At 33.3% G+C, this 22,028-nt stretch overlaps 3 protein-coding genes across 3 annotated transcripts; 1 reads left to right on the top strand and 2 right to left on the bottom strand.

Moving 5' to 3' along the window:
• Positions 4,409-8,296, top strand: LOC18601733 (solute carrier family 25 member 44). Its single transcript, XM_018118674.1, has 6 exons — positions 4,409-4,739; positions 5,527-5,908; positions 6,293-6,489; positions 6,782-6,929; positions 7,278-7,431; positions 7,778-8,296. The coding sequence occupies exons 1-6, from the start codon at positions 4,681-4,683 to the stop codon at positions 7,801-7,803; spliced, it is 966 nt and encodes a 321-aa protein (XP_017974163.1). The 5' UTR covers positions 4,409-4,680; the 3' UTR covers positions 7,804-8,296.
• Positions 8,809-10,216, bottom strand: LOC18601732. The gene is made up of 2 exons (XM_007032780.2): positions 10,163-10,216; positions 8,809-10,086 (listed from the first exon to the last, which is right to left on the bottom strand). The coding sequence occupies exons 1-2, from the start codon at positions 10,214-10,216 to the stop codon at positions 8,809-8,811; spliced, it is 1,332 nt and encodes a 443-aa protein (XP_007032842.2).
• Positions 10,771-14,091, bottom strand: LOC18601731 (uncharacterized protein C9orf85 homolog). Its single transcript, XM_007032779.2, has 7 exons — positions 13,917-14,091; positions 13,727-13,848; positions 13,578-13,630; positions 13,301-13,364; positions 13,175-13,217; positions 13,027-13,074; positions 10,771-11,497 (listed from the first exon to the last, which is right to left on the bottom strand). Exons 1-7 carry the CDS (start codon positions 13,995-13,997, stop codon positions 11,243-11,245), a joined length of 666 nt encoding a protein of 221 aa, XP_007032841.1. The 5' UTR covers positions 13,998-14,091; the 3' UTR covers positions 10,771-11,242.

Raw genomic sequence — 22,028 nt, 5'->3', positions numbered from 1 at the left:
AGTTATTTATTTATTTATTTAATGTCATGTCTATTGTATTTTCACAAATTAATTATTTATTATATGTTTGAATTATTATTACTTTATCCTTATTTTATTACTTATTATTTATTTTTATCAAGTAATTTTATCAAGTAACTCTTTATTTATTAAGAATTTTGGAATCTTGAAATCGGGGCCCTCCCATCGTACTGGTGGAGCCTTGATTCGGATTCCGAGCCTAGGGAACATAAGCTCGGGATTGCGACTTCTCGCATCCCGATCGATTATCCCATCATCGGCACTAGGTTAAATGATTCTTTATCTATATTCTCATCCTATTTTTATTAACTCTACATTTTACGTAAAATTATCTCCTTTGATTTGTTTGTTTTTTGTTTTTTGTTTTTTACTTTACCGATCTTATTCCATTACATTTTACATGTATACATATTATATATATTTAGTTTTAGCGATTAGATGTATTTCTTTGTTTTGTTATATATTTATTTATTTTTTCATTTACCTTCGTAACCAAATATCTATCTCTTCATAATTTTATTATTATTTATTATACATTTAAACATACATATATATATATAATATATATCCCTATATTCTTATCTATCTCCATTTTTTTTACATTTTTTTTATATATTATGAAACATCCTATTTTTATTTTTACCTATTTCATTTTTTGTTTTTGTTTTTAACTAATCATCTTTAAAATGAAATGCTTGTCATTTTATCTCTTTGCATCTTTACACTTTTGCTCATGCTAATTTCCCTACTTACAGAATGCTATTTGAAGATTTTAAAGCATTATATTGAAATGATTTAACTTTGCCATATATCATTAATCACCACAATAAGCCCAATTCATATAAAACACAATAAATTATGAAAGACATATGATTTTTTTTTTACCTCACTTGAACGGTGTCGTTTGGAGCCTCTTTTTGCACTGAGGTATGGTTTTCGTCCTTTCTTCTCTATGCTTCTTGTTCCTGACTATTATGTTGCCTTTTTCTCTAAAAAATAATCTCCATTTTTTCTCCTTGCTCTCTTCCTTCTCTCCGCCCCCTTCGCCGGCGATGGGATCCAGGATCTTGCCGTCCGCCTCTCTATTCCTCTGCTCAGTTTTCCTTTCTTCCTTTTGCGTCAGCTGCCGCTCCTCTCTCTCTATTCCTCCTTTCTTCCTTTTGTGCCAGCTGCCGCTCCTCTCTCTCTATTCCTCCGCTTCGTGCTTCTTTCCCTTGCGCCAGCAGCAAATCCTTGGCGTCAATCTGCAGACTCTCTCTCCCTCACGCCTGCGGCTTAGGAATTTTGGTGCTGTTCACTGCTTCGTCTCTAGCCATGGCAGATATGGTTGCCGATGTTGCTGCCCCCGTGAAGCCGAAGAATAGAGCATCCAAGAAGTTCAGCTCTAGAGGTGTCGATCTTGACGTTCTCTTGGAGATGAGCTCGTCAAACTCTTCCCCGCTCCTGCTCGCCGAAGGTTTTTTTTGAGAGATTTGAAGAGAAGGCCCTTGGCTTTGACCAAGAAAATTCTGTAACCAAATGGGAGGCCCCACCTGGTGGTTTTTAGCTTGCAGGTTGCTTTGTTACTTTGGCCTACCGGATCTCTGATTTTTCTCCTCCTATTTTCTCCCCCTGTTTCCCTTCATTCTTTCCTTTTTATGCTACAGTGCCCCCTCCCTTTTATATCCAGTTCCTGGGCTCTGGAGGGGGCACGCTCCACTGCCTTGTCCCTGGGCACCAGGGGGCAAGTTCCACTACCCTGCCAGACGCGAATTTTTCGCGTCTGGCAGGTGAGAGAGGTGCCTGGCAGGGTGCGTCCGCACCCTGCCAGTCGTACCTCTCTCCTTTCTTTTTTTCATCATTTTTTTTATATATATATATTTTTAATTTTTTTCTTGTTTATAATTTAGTGTCTACATAAGTACACAGTTGGAATCCCCCCAACCTGATAATCAATTTGTTCAGCCCATCTCTTAATAGTTTCCGGTTCCACTTCGATACTAATGAGATGACTCTTTTGGAAGTTAATCTTTAATCTCGACTCCCAAAGGTATGAGAAATTTTCTAATTGGAAACAATTTTGACACATTGTTATCAGAGACATTATTCAATATACACACAGGGTTGATGAGATTGCAATCAAGTTTGCATGTCATGAAAATTGGGATAACAAAAATCATTAGATCATAACTTGATTTTAGAACACTTCTATTTCAAATATTCGTGTTCAATTCGTTGATTTTGAAACAACAAAGGAGATTTGGGATTTTCTTGCTACCAAGTATGAAACTTTTGGACTTGTTCACTATTATTAGTTGTAAACTACTATTCTCATCTAAAACAAGAGTCTAGTCAATCAATGAATGATTTTTTGGCCCTATAGCTCAACTTATTTGGAACTGTTTGACTTAAGCTAATATTAGTAAGGATCATTTTCATCTTATTCAGGTTCTCATGGCTCTTCATCTAGAATATGAAGCTGTCGAGGTTTTGTTACTACGTCGAAATCCAATTCTGACATTAGATACTATTATTTGGGAAATTATTCTTTAGGAGACATGTCTTGATTGGGATAAATCTCAACGAATTGGTATTGCTATTGCTAAAATCTACGACAATCCATCAAACTAGAAAGTCAAATATAAGTTTTATAAGAATTATCGACAAAGAGGTGACAATTTTTTTATCTCCCCACAATTGAATGCGGGTATTATAACAAGATTGGGAATATTTTTGACAACTATCATATGCGCCCATCAAGAACTAAGAGCAGAACCTTTAAACTTAAGGGAGATTTCTCAATATCTAATCTTTATCTATTATTGTCGTTGCATATAAAGGAAATACTACTCTCATTGTAAGTGACATTGAGACTCTAATAAAATAGGTAATCTTTTCCAATTCTTTTTCTCACACTACTTTCTCTGTTACTTCGAGTAATTCATCTTGATTCCTTAACTCTGCTTATTGTAATCTTATACTCCTAATCCATATTGTCAATGCTACATAAATGATTTCACTCACGTTGGATATGCTTCTACTCATATGTTAGTTTTCTTGATGCCTACTATCTTCCTACTTTAGCAGCAAATCTCATGTGATTTAGGCCTCAGTGTTCTCTTCTCTTCTTCTAGTTGTCAAGTACAAGATCCACAAACATGGAAGATTCTTGAGACGAGTTACAAGGTGGGGAGATTATTTGAGTTTTCTCTTTCCATATTCTTGTGAAACATGTGTCAACTGTCATTATATCCAATTCATTTTTATATTAGTGGCATCTTTGATCATGCTTCAACTATTAAAATTCATCTTTTGAGTTTCTCGTAAATTGTGAGGATTTACTAATTTGAGTCTTTTCATTATTTGAATTGTTAACTTGCAAAAAATCAATTTTTGGTCTAATAATAGTACTTCTATTTTTTATTCCCATTTTGAGCTTGTTCACTCTAACATTTAGAGTCCTTTTTCTATTTCATTAGTGAATGGTTATTTATAGTTATGTCTATTCTCGTTTTATTTGGATTTATTTTCTTAAATAAAGATATGAGTCACTCCTAATTTACATACATTAAGTATGCTACCATGATCAAAACTCAATTTTCTCGTACCATTAAATCTTTGAAGTATGAAGATTTTTCACCTTATTAAGTCCTTGGTCAATAGAGCACTATCATTCAATGATCTTTTTCTCGTACATCTCAACAAAATGGTAAGGTTGAATGTTAACATCATCACATATTTGATTCGATTGGAGCTCTTTTTTTTTTTGTCTCAAGTCTTGAAAAATGTTAAAGGTGAAGCTGTCTTAATTGTCATGTATGCAATAAATCATACTCTTACTTTAATCCTTAATAATCTTTCTCCTTTTGAATATTTGTTTGGTAGTCATCTTGATTATTCAATTTTTAAACCTTTTGAGTGTGTCTATTTTGTTCTACTGTAACCACATGTCGACTTTGTTGTATCCTTGGTTGTGGGATTGAACACAAGGGTTACCATCGTTGGGATCCTATTTCAAATAGGTTACTTATCTTAATATCTTAATTCCTTGGTTTCCTCTTTATCAAACTTTCATTCTTCGTTTTCTCAATTTCTTATGTTATATACTAAACCAGCATGATTACGTTATATTACAATATTATTAGATTACGATACTATGAGCTTGAATCCCTCCTTAATAATTGAGGACTCCTTATGCATACATACCGACCTTATTAGACTCTTGGTAAAAGCACAATTTCAAAATATAATATTTCTCTTTTGGTAACATATGGTATGAAATTTTCTACGCAAGTATGAATAAAATTTGATTGCGGTCTAGTAAAAGGGTCAGAAAAAGAAATACGAGGTAAAAAAAAAATGATAAAATGAATTGTTTAGACAGAATGTCCAGTTTAGCAATAAAGTAGGAAGCAGTACACGTTGTAAGAAATCAGCCGCCAAAAGTAACCTAATTTTCCGGTCAAAACAAATTGCTAAATAAGAATTTTTAGTTAAAAAAAAGAAAAAGAAAAATTTTGTTTTGGCTCCAAGAAATCTGAAATGCGGGAACTTTGAAGATTGGAAAAGGGAAAAACCAAGACAAGGAAAGAAAGCAAGAAATCATTTCTTTCTTTCTTTCTTTCTTTCTTTCATTTCAATACTTTTCTCCTTTTGCGAATCGTTTTTGATTGATTTAGAATGGAAGCTTCGACTTCTCAAATGCAGACGTTCGGTCAGACGGAGATTAATTGGGACAAGTACGTATCATCAACTTTATTCCTTAATCCTATTTAAAGCTTATTTCTTTATCTGATCGGATTTTAGTTCTTTTTCTTTACGCTTTAATCTTTAATTCCTTTCTTTTTAATGAATTGCTTAAGCTATTTTCCTTTTGTCCAAATTTAACGGTCGCGTGCTTGGATTCTTGTTTTGAATGAAAAAAAAAAATTCTGCCTTTTTTCAATGAAAGTTTGAATTTTCGTTGATTTTTTTTAAACAAGTTTTGGGTTTGGATTGGATGATTTCAATCTTTTTATGAAGCTTTGGGGTATGCAATAAGGTGAATTTTTTAGTTTATTCGTATATATTTTTTTATGTTCAGTGGCTTAATGGGTTAGCTCAAGATTTGATTTTATTCTAACTGTTTTCCTCTAAGTTGGTTTTTGAATTGTTGTTGAATGAACCATGTATAGTTGTGATCTTTATGCCTTGCTTGAGAACCATGTATAGTTTTCGAATTATTTTTACCTGCTTAATAAACTTTGTGCATTTCTTTCGCTTAATTGCACTTTATGTCATCCATCATTTAGCATTTTATTAGTGGAAATCATTCAATTAATAATGAAGAATTTCGAGTAGGGAAAGTTTCAAACAGTGGAAGTCTTGAAGGCAATCCTTTGTTAGATGATGTTTTCCTGTTGCTCTTTGTGATATCTTGATTGTTATTTTATGGTCATCAGAAATCTGCAAATAGTTTCGCCTTTTCTGCTGTGAATTTTTTATTGGTATCTTTTTAATGTTTATTAGTTTCTCCTGTTGGTGCAGACTCGACAAAACTAAATTTTACGTTGTAGGAGCTGGAATCTTTACCGGAGTTACTGTAGCATTGTACCCAGTCTCTGTTGTAAAAACCAGACTTCAGGTTGCTTCGAAGGACACCGTTGAGAAAAGTGCAGTTTCTGTCATCAGAGGCTTGTTAAGAACCGATGGAATCCCTGGTCTATATCGAGGGTTTGGAACAGTCATCACTGGTGCGATTCCTGCCAGGGTTATATTTCTTACTGCTTTGGAAACTACAAAAGTGACTGCTTTCAGAATGATTGAACCATTTAAGTTGTCTGAACCTACACAAGCAGCTATAGCAAATGGAATTGCTGGAATGACAGCATCACTATTGTCTCAAGCTGTTTTTGTTCCAATTGATGTGGTCAGTAGTTCAGATTCATACATGAGAATTTTACTCTCTACTATCTTAATTTAGTATTTTCTTCTATTATATAAGCAAAATTACATGCCCACATACAAGCTGCTGCCTGAGCTTATTTCATTGAACTTATTCTCCCTCTCCCCAAGAAGAAAAATTAGTTTCATGGTTTTGTCTACACGTATAGCCTTTCTAGTTGAGATCCTGCTAGAAGTTTGGCATGGTAGGTGTCTGGATGACTGTTGTCCAGACTCTCTTTGAAATGCTCTAATGCAGAGTAAAATTCACTCCATCTAAGGCTGTCCTTCTTATTTCTCTTTTTTCTTTAGCTAAAACTGTAAAAGAGATGTTGCATAAGTAAATTTCTTTCTTATGAATTATGCTCAGATTAGTCAAAAGTTGATGGTCCAAGGATACTCGGGCCATGCAAAATACAGTGGGGGTTTGGATGTTGCTCGTAAGGTTTTAAAGTCTGATGGAATCCGAGGGTTATACAGAGGATTTGGTCTATCAGTCATGACTTACTCTCCATCCAGTGCTGTATGGTGGGCTAGTTATGGTTCAAGCCAACGTGTTATCTGGAGGTCAGTTGTCATTGTTTTTGTTGTTATCTTCGCTCCTTTGTCTTTGGGTGGGTTAATTTTCTTTGTTGAGAAAAGGGTTGATGTGTTTTTAGAGCTGGTTACCTTAGGTCTTTGTGCAACAACTTATCGTCTTTAGATCAAACAAGACACACTTATTCTTTAGATCAAATGTAGGCTTCCAAAGGTGATAGTTTTTTCTCCATTATGATTTTGGGTGTGGCTGAATTTCTGGCATTTGATGCTTTCGTCTTAATTTAGCTCTGCATTACCATGTGTACTACTTTTTTGGCAGGTTCTTAGGCCATGGCACAGACCTTAAGGAAGCTGCTGCTCCTGACACATGGAAAATAGTGTCAGTGCAAGCTGCAGGAGGAATCATTGCAGGTGCTACAGCTTCCTGCATCACAACTCCATTGGATACTATTAAGACTCGCTTACAGGTATTCTTAGGACCTTATTGATATTAATCCTTCTTGGAATTTTTCTTCCTCTCTGTGATGGCTGCTTCATGTGTCTTGTTCTTGTTCTTGTTCTTCCCTTTTTTCTTTTGCGTTGTGGTTTAGATAATTCCATTTTTGAAATTGGAATTATATGTTCCTCTGATAATTTATGTGGTGTTTTAGTATTACAACATTTTTCTCTCTGATTATAATAGGTAGACCACTTTATGTGAAGGTTGAAAGACCTTTTTCCTTTTCAAGATTCAAATAATGGTTTGTTTAGTCTCCATACTGCAGTTTTGTGTTTCTGTGTTGTTATTCATTTTTAGTTGCGTTTTGCCATTCTAGGTGATGGGGCATGAGAAACGACCCTCTACAAGACAAGTTGTAAAAAACTTAATTGCAGATGATGGTTGGAAAGGTTTGTACAAAGGGTTGGGTCCAAGGTTCTTCAGTATGTCAGCATGGGGAACCTCAATGATATTGTCATATGAATACCTGAGTATGGATCCTTTCCACTCTTTTATTATTTTTACTTTCGTTTAATGTTAAAATGGATGATGTGATGTGCAAAGCACAAAGACATTTAATTTCTGGACTTTGATAATTGAACCTCGTGAAAATAAATTACTATCTGTGTTCTTTAGAGTTAAAACTATTGCTGGTACTACTATATTTAAAATAATCATTTGTTCTTTGTACAATAAGCTCATGCTTTCCATCTTGATGAATTAGTTATAGATCTACATTATGGATATCCATGACAATAGCTGCTATGAGTCTATTTAATGCTGCCATTCAAATTATAACCTGAACTCAGTCTGAAAATGTTTTTTATTTTCTTTCAGAGCGCTTATGTGTGAAAGAGGAGTAGAAGTGACCAACAACTGTCAAACAGTTTTGCTTCTTGTTGCATGAAGAGCATAGATTTAGGTCCTAGGCTGGCTGTGAGTCGTTATATTTCTGAAGACAGCTGTGCCAGACATTCTCAAAGATTATTTTCTTTCATTCTCCAGATCCAGAAATGGCTTGCGATTGTGCAGCAACTTTTATTGTCTTCTCATAGAAACCAACTCAATGATTCATTAAACAGATTAGTGACTGATTGTTTAAGAGACACATTGGATCTGGCTAAGATTCTTTGATGCTAGATTTTTTTTTTTCTTATTAGGATAAAATTGCTGACACTTAGAAACTGAAGCAAGTAGCAATTGTATCTCTCTCACAAAATTCAACATAAATTGTATGTTTACACAAGATTTTTAGTAAGGCACACAGTTATTCTATCTGATTTTTGTTTTTGGATATTTGAACTTATGTTCTGTTCCCTATCATTTGAAGTAATGGAAATAAGCTGTTTTGAGATTTGTGAGCTTGTCATAAGCAAATCAACAGTTCACTATTTGGTTCTGTCATTCAATAGTTTTAAAGATGACAAGTCTTGAAGCTACTGCATGGTTAAATATGTGAATGAAATTGCCCCTTGTTCTTGATATGAAACTAGCATGGTCAGATGATGAGATTTTCATTGCTTATACAAAAGCTGCAATCATTATAGCATGTAAGCAGTTAAAAATGTATTGAATTCCCAACTTACAGCAGCTTATTAATGTTTTATACATCAGAATTTACCAGATACTAGGCTACAACTTATTCTTGGACACTTCCTTGTTCCTCTTTCGGACCTAACCTGTCACAATAGAATGAACCGAGCAGCTGATTTTTCTGGTTTTATTCTCTACTGTTATAGAGACCAAAGGTAAAATCTTTTCCCGAGTAGTAGAAATATGTGAAAATTCTGTTTGAACTCTGTTTAGAGCTGTAGCAATGCCTCTACTCGTTTATTTACACAACTTCTAGCATTCTGGTGAATTCAGCTTCAAAGTGGTTTTTCCAATACAGCAGAAAAGTAAAGCTCATCCTCCAACTTATCAGTCTTTGGTACAACCCTCCACAGTAGCTTTTTGTAGCCTAGCCTGGAAAATTCATTCAAATAGATCTCCAAACCATCCCTTTTACAGAAGAAACGATCCACCCAAAGTAGTTCTTTGGGTCGAAGAACACGGTCCCAATCAAAAAGCACAAACTGGAGAAGTCCTACTCCAATCCAGCCATCCAGGAAGAGTGTAGAATGTATGATGTCGAGTGTGTTGTCAAAGAATGGCAACCTTGAGCCAGTTGATAGGTAGAGCGGTAGGAGGCCCCTGAGTGCAATCACCTCATTGAAAGGAGCCCCTAAATTTAAGGTGGCTGATGCGATGGTTACATTTCTTTCCCTCATTAGAGCAGCAAAGGTGCTGGTTGAAGGGCTAAAATCGAGTCCAATCCTCATTTCCCCTGACTTCAATCTCAGAACTTCATCTATGGTGAATTCAGCTGAAATAGATTCATTCATTGGGATTTCCCATCCTCTCTTCGAAAGATCAAAACAATTTGAACATTTGAAGAAGCCTCTTTTGCCCATTGTTTCATTTGAAACAAGACAGGTGTAATCTTTGCACTTGTAATGACTCCATAAGATATTGGTATCACTAGGCTGAGACCGAAGGGACGCGTTTATAGGAAGCGACTTACTGTAACGTGGAGGTGTTTTAGAGAAGCATCTCCTTCTTGGCAATGGGTCACAGCCATCAGCAATAAGCTTCTGAGCAATGTCCCAGTCATCAGGGCACGTCTCATATATCTTATAACTCATGAAACGATCTACATTTGGGGCCATATTGGCACAAGCTAGTGCTACAGATGGACTAATTGCTTCCACCCCGAGGAAGTTTCTCTTCCCAGTCAGCCCATTTGGTTTCAATGCAGTGTAGTTATGAAGCTCACCTGAGTTAAAACGATGAGTTGATCCTTCCTCAATTTCACTATCCTCTGGCTCGCTGAAGTCTTCGTCCACATTGCTGATTTCATTGCTACTAGTAGTACTGCCGTACAAACCTGATAAGGCTTCTACAAACTTGTCTAAAGATATGGCAATATGTAGAAGTTGATCAGCAAATTTTGTTAGTGCTTTAGATTCTGGATTTGCAACATGAAGCTGTTCCAGAAGAATTCCCACTTGGCTTTGCAAACTAGAGATCTGATTCTGAAGTGAATAAGGCAAGACAAGTTGGCCTTGGTAGATACCGACCGTGGAGGTGGTGGTTTTGAGGATTGTCTGAGAACAGATGATGTTGGAACTTAAGATTTGTAACCGTTAGGATGATTGCCAATACAAGCAGACATAGCATTACAGGCAGGGCAGCAGGAAGCCATTTTGGCGATTTAGACACATTTGGTTTCTGCATTTCTTGGTTGAGTTTGTGATCCTGGCTACGTATGAGGAGCTACCATCTATTCTTTGTTAGATCCCAAGAGGACTCAGATTTCCTGGCTCTTCATTTCTGGTTTTGCTCTTTTCGAAGTGTTTGAATTAGAAAATAATTTCTTTTTCCCTGCAAATGTGGACAACTTGGGAATTTCTTTATCTTTGATAATCCCAAAGCGGTAAAGGGTGTTTTCGTTAATGAAGTGATCAGAGATGAGGTTTTGAATTGCACTTGAAGCAATGATTAGACATAGGAAGCTCTTTCAATGCCCACCAATATAAAGAAACTACTTGGTCAATGTAAATTAGCAGACTTTGTTATGCAATAATACAAATACGATGTGAAACATCACATGGGGCTGTAGAGAGGAGTATGAACAAATTGTTGCTTAGTCAAATGACATTACTTAGAACTTTGGGGAAGAGAAAAGTAAAAGATTAAGCACTGAGGTGGATCCATGCCACAGGAATTCCTAAATATCATGAATGCAAGTTGACATGAATGCAAGCTAAAGCACATTATAAACATTTAAATTCTAGCAAGTTGACATTTCTTGTTACAAATTAGTGAGAAACAAGTTCATTGGACTTCTAGAACCAACAGAACTTCTGACCCCAAGCCGTAGGGCATGTGTTCCGATCAAAACTTAAGCCAAAATACAACCACTGTTAAAGTAGAGCTGTTACCATGTAGTGATGACTGAGCTGAACATGGTTTGGACAAAGGTCAAGCAAAATGTAGGAGATTTTGGTGGCAGATAATGTATTCCCAGATTCCTTCTCCCTCAAATAAAAAAAAAAAAACAAATACTGATGTGAAACGAAGCACATGGCTCCTTCAGACATTTTAGGGGAGAAGGGATCTTATCCAGATTTTGCTGCAATGGACAATGAGACTCTGGTAATTCAAAGAGGCAAAAAATTCATTTCACAGAACTATCTGATGATCTGAGACCCACACAAGAAATGCAGATCTGAAAATCATAGTAATCAATGTGCATCTCAGTTACACACTTGGTTCATCGTCACCATCTTCACCATCCTCACAGTCCTCATCGTTGTCTTCGTTATCATTTTCATTGTCATCGTGGTCGTTAATATCATCATTCCCAGAGTCATAGCAATCATCATGATTGCCATCATCTTTTCTACCTAGCTTGGCATATTCCTCAAGGGATGTTGAAGGAAATATTTCACCCACCCTACCATTTTCTTTGTTGGTTGTGGTTTTTGATGAACCTTTGGATTTACTTTTGCTCATCTGTTACAATAAAGAAGGTCAACATTGTAGCACTTGGCAGAATAAAAGTACTAGAAAATAACAAAAACATTAGAGAATGGATCCTGCTGAAATAATTAACTGTGCCAAAGAGAATGTATGTATCTGAGCTGCTATGAAATATGATCTTCATAGCCAATGCAGATATATCAAGAATAACTTCAACTTCAATTACATATGTCTTACTCAGCTAAGAAGCACTTCAGACGACTAAGAACAAGACAGATGTTTAACTTTTGGGTGTGAAATGTAATTCATCGACAAATAGAGTTGCTTTTAGCTTTCAATACTTGCCAATAGAAAGGTATGCAGGAGCTATATTTAGCACATTCAAAAGCAGTGCCCAATTCCAAATGCAAGGGGTCTTGCAAATCCCAGTTATTTTTTTGCTTTGATGATTATGTTGATGATAGGAAAAATGCAGAATCAACCTTGATTCACGTTCTAATTTTAAGTAACTTATTTAAAAAGAAATATGTGCCTGTACTATTTTTCTTTCAAGCAGAAGCTGAAGACAGCATCCTGAGAAGTGTATGAGCACAATTATGCACCCTCTGCCTTGTCAAACTAACAAAGATTGAATTGTTATTTAGACAAGGATATATATTTGTTCTGAAATAGATAACAGCTAGCAGTTTAGGTTAAACAAATTTTATATCAAACAAAGGGAGCAACACTCAAGTTATTGAATGACCATGCCTTTGGGGTCAGATACATACCCTTCCGCAGGGAGGGGAGGGGGGTGCTGGGTTCTGTGGGTCTTTGAACATTCAAGTGCCCTTACCCCATTGGATCTTGTTAAACAAATTTTATATCAGACAAAGAGAGCAACATCCAAGTTATTGTATGACCATGCCCTTGGGTTAGATACATGTCCTTCAGGGGGGCCGTGAGTCTTCAAGGTTCAAGTGCCCTTGTCCCATTGGATCTTTCAAATAAGAACCATATCAGCTCAACAAAGATTTACTCAATTCAAGAAGGCCTTGTATAACCTTTAAGCATTGAATTAATCTTTCCTTCTTATGTTAATATCAAGAAGATATTGTTGAACCTAGAAGTGTATACCACACTGAGCTCAATTCATGATCTAGTTTAAAAACGACACCCGGGGGAACTGATCAACAATCATGCCTTCACAATAGACAAATTTAACCTCCATCAACCAGCCCTTACTTAAACCATTTACCACATAATAGCCTACAATAAGGAAGAAGACTGAAATCTCATATTGAAAAGGTAATACCTTCCATGCTTTTGCTATATTAGAAGTTTGGATCCACCATGAAATTATATCAGACGCCATCAAAAGAATAATTAATTGGATAAAACTCCTAATAATTAACCATAAACATGAACTATCTCACAAATAATATCATCAAACAGGTAATTCTTTCCTACGCAAAGCCTTCTGTTTATCAATAGCAAAGCAACTACCGGAGACAAATACTTATTTACCATATAAATAAACTATATAATTTAACACAAGAAGAGAATTTTTCTGAGACACTTACAGCACGTAATAGTGTCCTCCTATCCCTTTCTCGAGCATTCTTTATTGCCTGAAACAACATTGATCAAAGTCAAGTATCAGTGCAAAATTAACACCTAAGATGCATATTAGTAACTCATAAAAAAGAGAAGATATTGCTCCAAACCAACCTCCTCAAGCATCTTTTGCTCTTCTTCAACATCGGCAGAGTCCCTATACAAATTACACGGTCAACACATTCAATGTTCAAGCTTTTGCTCAAACATATGCATTGGAAATGAGAAATCAAAACAAACCTTCCAACTATTTGATCAACACGACAACGACACTTTGCGCATACTTTTTGCTCCTTAGCACATCCTAAAACAAAAATCCATCCCAATGATCAAATGAACAAAAATATCCACACAAAAAAAAAAAAAAAACCATTCCCTAATAAAAAGAAACACCCTTTGACATACATTTTGCTCAATTGAACTTTAAACGTTTCCACGGGAAAGAGTTCCTTCTATTTTTCCAGAGAAAACGCGTTCCATCAAAACAAACAGAGAACTAATAACAGGAGAAACTAACCAGAACAAAGATTATGATAAGCTTGGCGCACATTACGTTTCGAGCAAAGCTGACTGCGGAAAAACCCAAAAAAAAAACCTTAAAAAGAATTCACAAAAGCTTCAAAAAAAAAAAACCAATTTTTTTTGGGTCTAAAAGAAAAAGGTTACCATTTAGCAGGCTCAGCTAAGGGTTTATATTTGCCGTAACGGCGTTTCCAATCAATTTGTTCTTTACATCGAGGACACACTCCGGTTATTTCAGAGAAAGGCCTTAGCTTCCCTCCAACTTCCTATTAAAAAACATGGAATTTTTAGTAATTGAAATAAAATGGTAGAAAGTTAAGTAGTATTCATTTACCGTCTCGTTGATTTTAATGCCGGCGTTTGGCTTCCAGGCATAGTGGTTTTGATGCTTCGGTGGCCCTCGCCGACTGCTCATTCTATTGCTTGCCGGCCGCCGACTGAGATAGCCTTAGCTTATGTTTGGAATTCCTTTTTTTTTTTTTTATGAATTATTTGGAATTCTATTTAACCTAAACACTGTTCTTTTATGTTATTAATATTTGTTTCTTTTTATTTTCTTTTTCTATTTAGAAAATTTGTTAAAAGAGTAAGAAAACAAAATTATATTGATTAAAATCTAACAAATTTTGGCTAAGATTATAACTAAGCATCTAAATATGTTTGTTCATGTGACCTACCAAGAAAAAAAAATACTTGTGTTTGTTCTTTATAAAATAAAATTATGCAAATATTGAAAAAAACAACAATGATAAAAGAATAGAATATTAATATTGCAGAATTATATCCAAATATTGAAAAAAAAAAAAAACTCTTTTCAAATACATTTTTAAAAAATTATTTTATTTCATTTCCAATGTAGAAATTATTTTCTTTTATAGAAAGTTTAAAATAAAATAGTTTTAGCTAAATAACAAGCTCATGAAAACATTAACTAGAAATCATTTGAGTTGGACATATTAGATTTCGTAAGGATTACTATGATTCAAATGTAAATTCAAAATTACAATATCAATACATGGTAATATTTTAATTTCAAAACAAAATATTTAACTTAAATTTAATGGCTAAAATTGTTAAATTTTAAACCGAACATTACGAGCCTGTTAGGTTTAGTTTTGTTTTTTTAGTTTAAAAGTTATTATGAAGCTCTTATGAAAAATAATAATTTTTAAAAATTAAATTAAAGCTTTTAGTAAGTTATTTGGTAAAATAAATTATATAAGCTCTAATTTTGATTAAAATTACCATAAAAGGTATTTATATCATCTTTAATCACCTAATAAATTAAAATGAAATAAGTCTGTTTCGAGTTTATATACAATTTTTAATATTAAAATAAAAAAATCTATAAAAAAAGAATAATTTTTAAACTTGTATAATAGTAATAATATTAAATTTTCTGGTAAAGATAGAAAAACTTTAAACAGTACACGAGCTTTGAATTTTGGGCATTTTTTTTCTTAATCTTTGTAAGAATAATAAAATTTTAGATTTCACTATTTTGTTGCTCAGTGTTTTTTTTAATAGTTTTTATAGAGAGAGATAGATGAGGGGGAAATCGTAATTTTACGTTGAAGAAGATGATTTGAAAAGAGAGGGAGAGAGGGAGGTATTTCTGAAAAGCTGATGTGTTTTAAAAAAAAAAAGGAAAAAACTCATCTCTAGAACTTTTTTTTAAATTCTTTTTTTTTTTAATTTTAGTTTTTAAAAAAATTTACTTTTTTTAAACTACTTTTTTTAAGACCTTCTCAAAAATCTTGTTTGGCTTGGGATTTTTGAGAAGCACTTGAAAATAATAGTTTTTTTGAAGAAAAAAATAAAAAAAAAAGCTTAAAGAAAAACTCTAAAGTGGAGCTTTTTCTTTAAAAAAAAAAACACACCAATTTTTCAAAAAATATTCCTCTCACTCATTCAATCTCCTTTTCCTCTCCCTTTTTTTCCAAATTATCTTTTTCCAAGGCAAAATCGCGATCTCTAAAAGACTCAGCAACAAAATAACAAAACTTAGAATTTTTTTATTCTTACAAAGATTAAAAGAAAAGAAAACTCAAAATTCAAAGTTATATTCAGGTAAAGATTAAAGGTAAAGAAAACGCAATCGCTATCTGTATATGCTTTTAAGCATAATTTTGAATCCAAGCTCAACAATATTTCTTGCCCAATAGCATTTTTCAAGTACCTTAATACTCTAAATGCTGCATACAAGTGTTTTTGACTAGGTCTATCCATGAATTGTGATAGGACATGTACAACACTATATCTGGTCTTGTGAAAGTCAAATATAGCAATTTCCCAACTAGTTGTCTATACTTTGTTGCTTATGTTAAAAACTCATTTGCAATAGTCTTGCAAAGTTTGTGATTGTAATCAATGGGTGTGGAAATTGGGTTTGAACCAAGTTATCCATGCTCTTTTAACATATCCAATGTGTACTTTCTTTGACAAACTATAATTCCTTTTACTGACCTAGCAATTTCAAGTCTAAGAAAGTATTTCAACCTACCAAGATCTGAGTTTAAACTAAGAACTCTAGTAATCTTTCACTTCAGCTGCCAATTGAACTGAAGTACTACCAACAATATCATCTACATATATTAGTAAAGCTACAAAATTTCCATTACTAGTAGATTTTGTAAATAAAGAGTAACCAAATTGAGATTGAATGAAGCCATATCTAAGTAAAGATTTTATAAACTTTTGATTCCATTGTCCAGAAACCTGTTTTAGCGCATATAAAAGACTTGTAAAGCCTACAAACAAGCTTAGAACCAATAAGATACTCCCTTTTTACCTGATATCCCTATGGTAAATCCATATAAACCACCTCATCCAAATCACCATTCAAGAAGGCATTGTTGATGTCTAAGTAAGTCAAAGACCATCTTTTAATAGTTGCTAGAGCAAGAAATACTCTCACAGCAGTATCTTTCCTTCTAATTATATCCTTTAGCCACTAATTTGGCTTTAAATCTTTCAATACTATCATCAACATGCATTTTCACCTTATAAACCCATTTGTAGCTAATGGAAAGTGCATTAAGTGGTAAACAAACTATGCTCCATGTACCATTAGTCTCTAAGGCATCTAATTCAGTTCCTATAACCTCTCTCTAGTGATGATAATGAATGGCCTAATGATAATGTTGAGGCTTTTGGGTTTGAGAAAGAGAAGTAGTAAAATTTCTATATTTGGCATACAATTGACTAGAGGATAGAAAGTTAGTAATAAGATGTGTGGTAACAGAACTAGTTTTAAAAGGCAATTCACATTGATAAGCTTCAAAGTATTTTGGAACTTGCCTAATTCTATTACTTTTCCTAAGAACATGTAAGTTTACTGCTTGTAAATAATGTTTCGAGTCAAATGAAGAAGAATGAGGTGTAGGTGGTGAAAAATGACTAATTTATGGACTAGGCACAAGAATATTAGTGTCAAAAACAAAAGAAAGAGTATTGTCTGCTGAACAAGATGGTCTATGGGGAGAAGAATGATCAATATGAAATAATTCAACAGGAATATGATCAAGAAATGATTAGAATGAGCATGATTTTCAGTATGATTGATAGAGTGCACAAAAGGTATTTATGAAAATTCATATAACTGCGTATCATGCTTCTTGGAGTGATAAGGAAAAATTCTCTCATGAAAAATCACATTCCTTGATATGATTGCTTTGTGTGCATTAAGATCAAAAAGCATGTTCCCTTTAATGCCATTGGAATATCCTATAAACACATCTTTTGGCTCTTAAATCTAGCTTCTTCATATGTTGAGTCAAAGTGGAAGCATAACAAAGACTACCAGAGACTCTTAAATGTGAATATGAAGGAAGTTTTTGATATAAAATAAAACTTCAAATAGGGTTTTATTGTGTAACAGTGGAGTAAGAATTTTGTTAATTATGTGTGTTGTAACTAAAATAACATCACCCTAAAAAGAAATAGATAAAAAAGATTGGAATAACAAAGCTTTTGCAATCATTAACAAGTGTTGGTGCTTTCTTTCCACCACATCATTCTATTGAAAAGTATCAACACAAGACATTTGATGCATTATACCTTTTGAAAAATAGAATCATCTAGTTTTAACTCTGTATCATGATCAAACTTGATTTGTTTAGTAGACACATTAAAGTGGTTGAAAATTAGATTGTAAAAGACATTTAGAATAGTTAAAACATTAGACTTATTTCTCATAAGAAAAAAAATCCAGGTAAACTTATTGAAATCATCAAGAATAGATAGTAAGGAAATAATGGTGTCCATTCAAAGTAGGATTAGCACAAGGACCCCAAATTAAGATCAACATGTACTAATTTAAATCCAAACATAATACTTTGTACATGAGTTGGAAAAGGTAATTTTCTTTATTTGGCAAGTGGACAAATCTCACAATGTATATCTACATTACAAGATTTTTGAATCTCTTTTATTCTTTGAAAGAAATGTGGCCTAGTTTATAATGCCACAAGTCAAAATCCTTAGAAACTGTATTACAAACTTTTGTTTGTATAAGAAAGTTCATAAACTCTTTTAAATTGAAATTTCTAAGGTAATGTGTGTATCTTGACAACCTTGAATGAGATACAATCCTTCAATGACTTTAGCAGGCCAATCATTGTCCATGAATGAAGAACTTAAATGAGACAATAACTGCCAGTAAATGCTAGCCAATATTATTTTGACTTTGTGAGTTTACTAACATAAATGAGATTAAAACTAAATGAAGGCACAAAAAGAACATAGCTAAGAATAAAAGAATTTGAGATACGAACAGTACCTATGTGAGTAACGGATGCCTTTGCATTATTTGGAAGATGAGCAAACATATTATTTACAAGCTTTAAGGTATTAAAGCATTTCTAGGAACAAGCAATGTGATCAAATGCACCAATATCAACTATCAAAGTCTTGTGATTTAACATAATTGAATTGAAATGGAATAACTTATTTGTAGAACTATTGTTTGCTCTAAGAGAATTAAGAATGATACCTACTACTATGGAGTTCACTAGAGTGAGTTTGGTTTGCTGAGTAGTTGGAGGTAAGTTTGAACCATCATTGATGAGTACCATTAGTTTCTAAACTTGATTCCTGATGAGACTTATTCAGGACACAGTGCTAGTTGTTTCCTCTCCTTGATATGTTTGATTAGAGCTCACAACATTATTAACAATAGGTCTATTCTTCTTGAAATTTGGCTTTCATTTAGTAACTAGAAATTCTCAAGAAATCCTATAAGACGGTAACACTTCTCCTCCATATGACTTTTCTTGCCATAGTGGCTACAAATTAAATTACTCTTATTTTTTCTTTTGTGATCATTAACTACCATCATAGCACTTGAGTCAGATAGAGGTTGAGTCACATACATATTCCTATTAGACTATGCTCTTAATACAAGACTATAATCCTTGTTGAAGGATGGAAATGGTTCCATAATGATGATATGTGATCTAAGTGCAGAGTAGGATTCATTAAGTTTGTTCAGAAACCTAAACATACAATCCTTTTGATTTTGTGAAACATACTTTTGGAACATTTTTAAATATATAATCCATATTCATAGTGTGGTAATGGACGATAACTTTTCAACTCCTCCCAAATAGTATTGAGTTTACTGAAATAAAAGTTTATTGACCTTGTTCCTTGAGTTAGATTGCTCAGAATGTATTGCAGATTGCATATGCAAGTATTATCGGGTTGAGAGAACCTTTGTTTCAATGTCTCCCAATGCTATACTGCAGATTTCATGAAATATTGTCGAACACAACTTTCCTTAAAGACCACTGTAAATCTTTTTTTTTTTGTTTATTTGATTTACATGTTATATAAAATTATTGTCTATTATGAATCTTTTGATTATTGGTTAAGTTCAACGTATTAGTTTTAAAATTTTTTAGCACTTATTCCTCTTCGTCTTTGACCCCAACAAAAGTTGGCTAGCTCTGCCTCTACTGCTTGGTAGAGAGATGGTGAGAATAAAGTTAGAGAGGATTAAATTAAAATGGCATACCACTCTTTAAGTTGAACTTGAAACTTTAATTAATGTTGGTACATGCTCATTATTTTTGAATATTTTTAATCTGAAGTAATTTGTTTAGAATAAGATGAATATATATATATATATATATATATATATTATATATAATATATTATAAAAGTAGGATAATTTGATTACTGTTCAATTTCTTTCAATTGAGTCTCTAATTGAATGACATTTGTTATTCAATTAGAGCCCCTCCTTATATATTTTTATTAACTTTTGCTCCTCAAAACGACGTCGTTTTGAGATTAGACCTTTTAAATCCTGATTGTCGGTTAATGAATTTTCTTTTGACCCTTCGATTAGTCGTTTTCTTATCGTTGATTTGCCTGTTCATTTTCTTTTTCTGATTTAGTTGTTTTGTTTTCGACGATCTGCCTTCAATTTGTCGTTAGCCCTCTCTTATGCCCACCGGTCGTCTTTCGTTTCTTCTCCTGTTGTGGCGGAATCTCTCTTTTCTGCTGGTACCTGCTTAGGCTTTTTGTTCATCCTTCTTGGAGAAATTGTCCAATAATTACAAAGGTACGCCTTACAGTTCTTCGGACTCTAATGGTTTGGTCGTTTTGTTATCGTTGATTTGCCTGTCCATTTTCTTCTTCTGATTTAGTTGTTTTGTTATCTTTGTTTTCAACGATCTGCCTTCAATTTGTCGTTAGCCCTCTCTTCTGCCAGCCGGTCGTCTTTCGTTCCTTCTCTTGTTGTTGCGAAATCTCTCTTTTCCACTGGTACCTGCTTAGGCTTTTTGTTCATCTTTCTTGGAGAAATTGTCCAACAATTACAAAGGTATGCCCTATAGTTCTTCGGACTCTAATGGTTAAAGTACCAGCACTCTCTGACAGTTTTATACTTTTTATTGTCTGGCTTATTAGCTCAAGTCAGTGCTCTCTTTTTCGCAAGCTTTTAACCTAAGATGACCCGATCCAAACCCGTTTGAATCTGCCCTTTTGCCGCCTCTGACTTAGAGCCCAAATGAATTAGCTATGCTGAATTACTTCCCTAGCCTAGAAGTGAGTTATTCAACTGAAGTTGGATTACTGGATGTAGTTAATGCATTCGCCAAATTAAAGTGATTTAGGATGATGTGGCCCTTAGTTGAAATTTGACCATGGGAAAGAGCCATGTTTCCCTCATCTGTTGACTTGGTTTTTTGGTTTTGGCAATTTTTTGGTTTAGCTTGCCAAAAAGCTTTGAATATTTGCACATTTTAATTTGAGCTAGTCTACCGGTCAATTAGTCATTGGGTAACCTGAACTCTTAGATGGATGCAGTTTGTAATTTTCACATTGAAAGAGATGGTTCTGTAGTGACTTGCTGTTATTCTGATATATGCCCAAGAATAAACCCTTAATCATCTATCCATGCAGGTAACAACCAGGAACTCAACCTCAAAGCCCACCTATACATCAGAGAAGTAGTAGGGGTGGTGCGAAGAGTGGTGGCAGCTCAAACAGGGGAAAACTTGTAGAATATAAGGTAACAGTATAATATAAAGATCCGATCAATATAAAATAGTTAGTAATTTTTAGTATTATATGTCTTTTATATATAAAATAAATGACTAAAGGTTATCAAATTCAATTGATTTATTTATTAAATGATGACTGTGTGCCATGTATATTGAGAAATGAGTAGGTCTTTTTGACTTTTTTATTTTGTTCAATGAATTGGATGGATATTTATTAGAATTTAAACATTCATGTACAAAAGAGATGTTTATATACTATAGATTCAAGTTGATAAAAATAAAAAAATATAGATAAAAAATAATATTAAATTACAATTGATAAGTATTAAATGAATCTATCTTATAAGTATTAAAAGTTAAAAATTATTGTTTTCAAATATTTTTTACTAAAATAAATAAAAGTAAAAAAGAAAACAAACCCTTCAAATGTAAAAAACAATGTAGTTTTGATATAAGGTGTAAAAAAATTAATTTAATTAAGAATGACAAATGTCAATCAATTGACTCAATCAATTATCCTACTTTTATATAATGAATTAGATGGATATTTATTGAAATCTAAACATTAATGTATAAAAGAGATATCTATATAGTATAGATTCAAGTTCATGTAGAATAAGAGAATATAAATAAAAAATAATATTAAATTATAATTAATAAATATTAAATGAATCTATCTTCTAAGCATTAAAAGTTAAAAATTATTGTTAAAAAAATAAAAAAAAACCCTTCAAATGTCAAAAACAACTTATTTTTAACATAAGGTGTAAAAAAAAATTAATTCAATAGAAAATAAAAGGTCAAAAAAATAAAAAAGAGTTTTAATTGAATGACACTTGTATATATAATTGTATTAAATTTTGTTGTATGTTAATATGCAAAACATAAAAAATCATGTAATAGAAAGAATTTTTTGAAAGTGAAAATTGAGGTAT

The sequence above is a fragment of the Theobroma cacao genome, chromosome 4, assembly GCF_000208745.1.
Source record: "Theobroma cacao cultivar B97-61/B2 chromosome 4, Criollo_cocoa_genome_V2, whole genome shotgun sequence".
Classification (NCBI taxonomy): Eukaryota; Viridiplantae; Streptophyta; class Magnoliopsida; order Malvales; family Malvaceae; genus Theobroma; species Theobroma cacao.
This window is presented reverse-complemented; position numbering and strand designations above follow the sequence as displayed.

Excerpts from the sequence above, each read along its gene's own strand:
- LOC18601733 (XM_018118674.1), top strand. The coding sequence starts at position 4,681 with ATGGAAGCTTCGACTTCTCAAATGCAGACGTTCGGTCAGACGGAGATT. Across the intron at positions 6,490-6,781 it reads AGCCAACGTGTTATCTGGAG|GTTCTTAGGCCATGGCACAG; the intron begins GTCAGTTGTCAT and ends CTTTTTTGGCAG. Across the intron at positions 6,930-7,277 it reads CTATTAAGACTCGCTTACAG|GTGATGGGGCATGAGAAACG; the intron begins GTATTCTTAGGA and ends TTGCCATTCTAG.
- LOC18601732 (XM_007032780.2), bottom strand. The coding sequence starts at position 10,216 with ATGCAGAAACCAAATGTGTCTAAATCGCCAAAATGGCTTCCTGCTGCC. Across the intron at positions 10,087-10,162 it reads GGCTTCCTGCTGCCCTGCCT|ACAATCCTCAAAACCACCAC; the intron begins GTAATGCTATGT and ends ATCTGTTCTCAG.
- LOC18601731 (XM_007032779.2), bottom strand. The coding sequence starts at position 13,997 with ATGAGCAGTCGGCGAGGGCCACCGAAGCATCAAAACCACTATGCCTGG. Across the intron at positions 13,631-13,726 it reads TTAGCTGAGCCTGCTAAATG|TCAGCTTTGCTCGAAACGTA; the intron begins GTAACCTTTTTC and ends GTTTTTCCGCAG. Across the intron at positions 11,498-13,026 it reads GGAGGACACTATTACGTGCT|ATGAGCAAAAGTAAATCCAA; the intron begins GTAAGTGTCTCA and ends TTATTGTAACAG.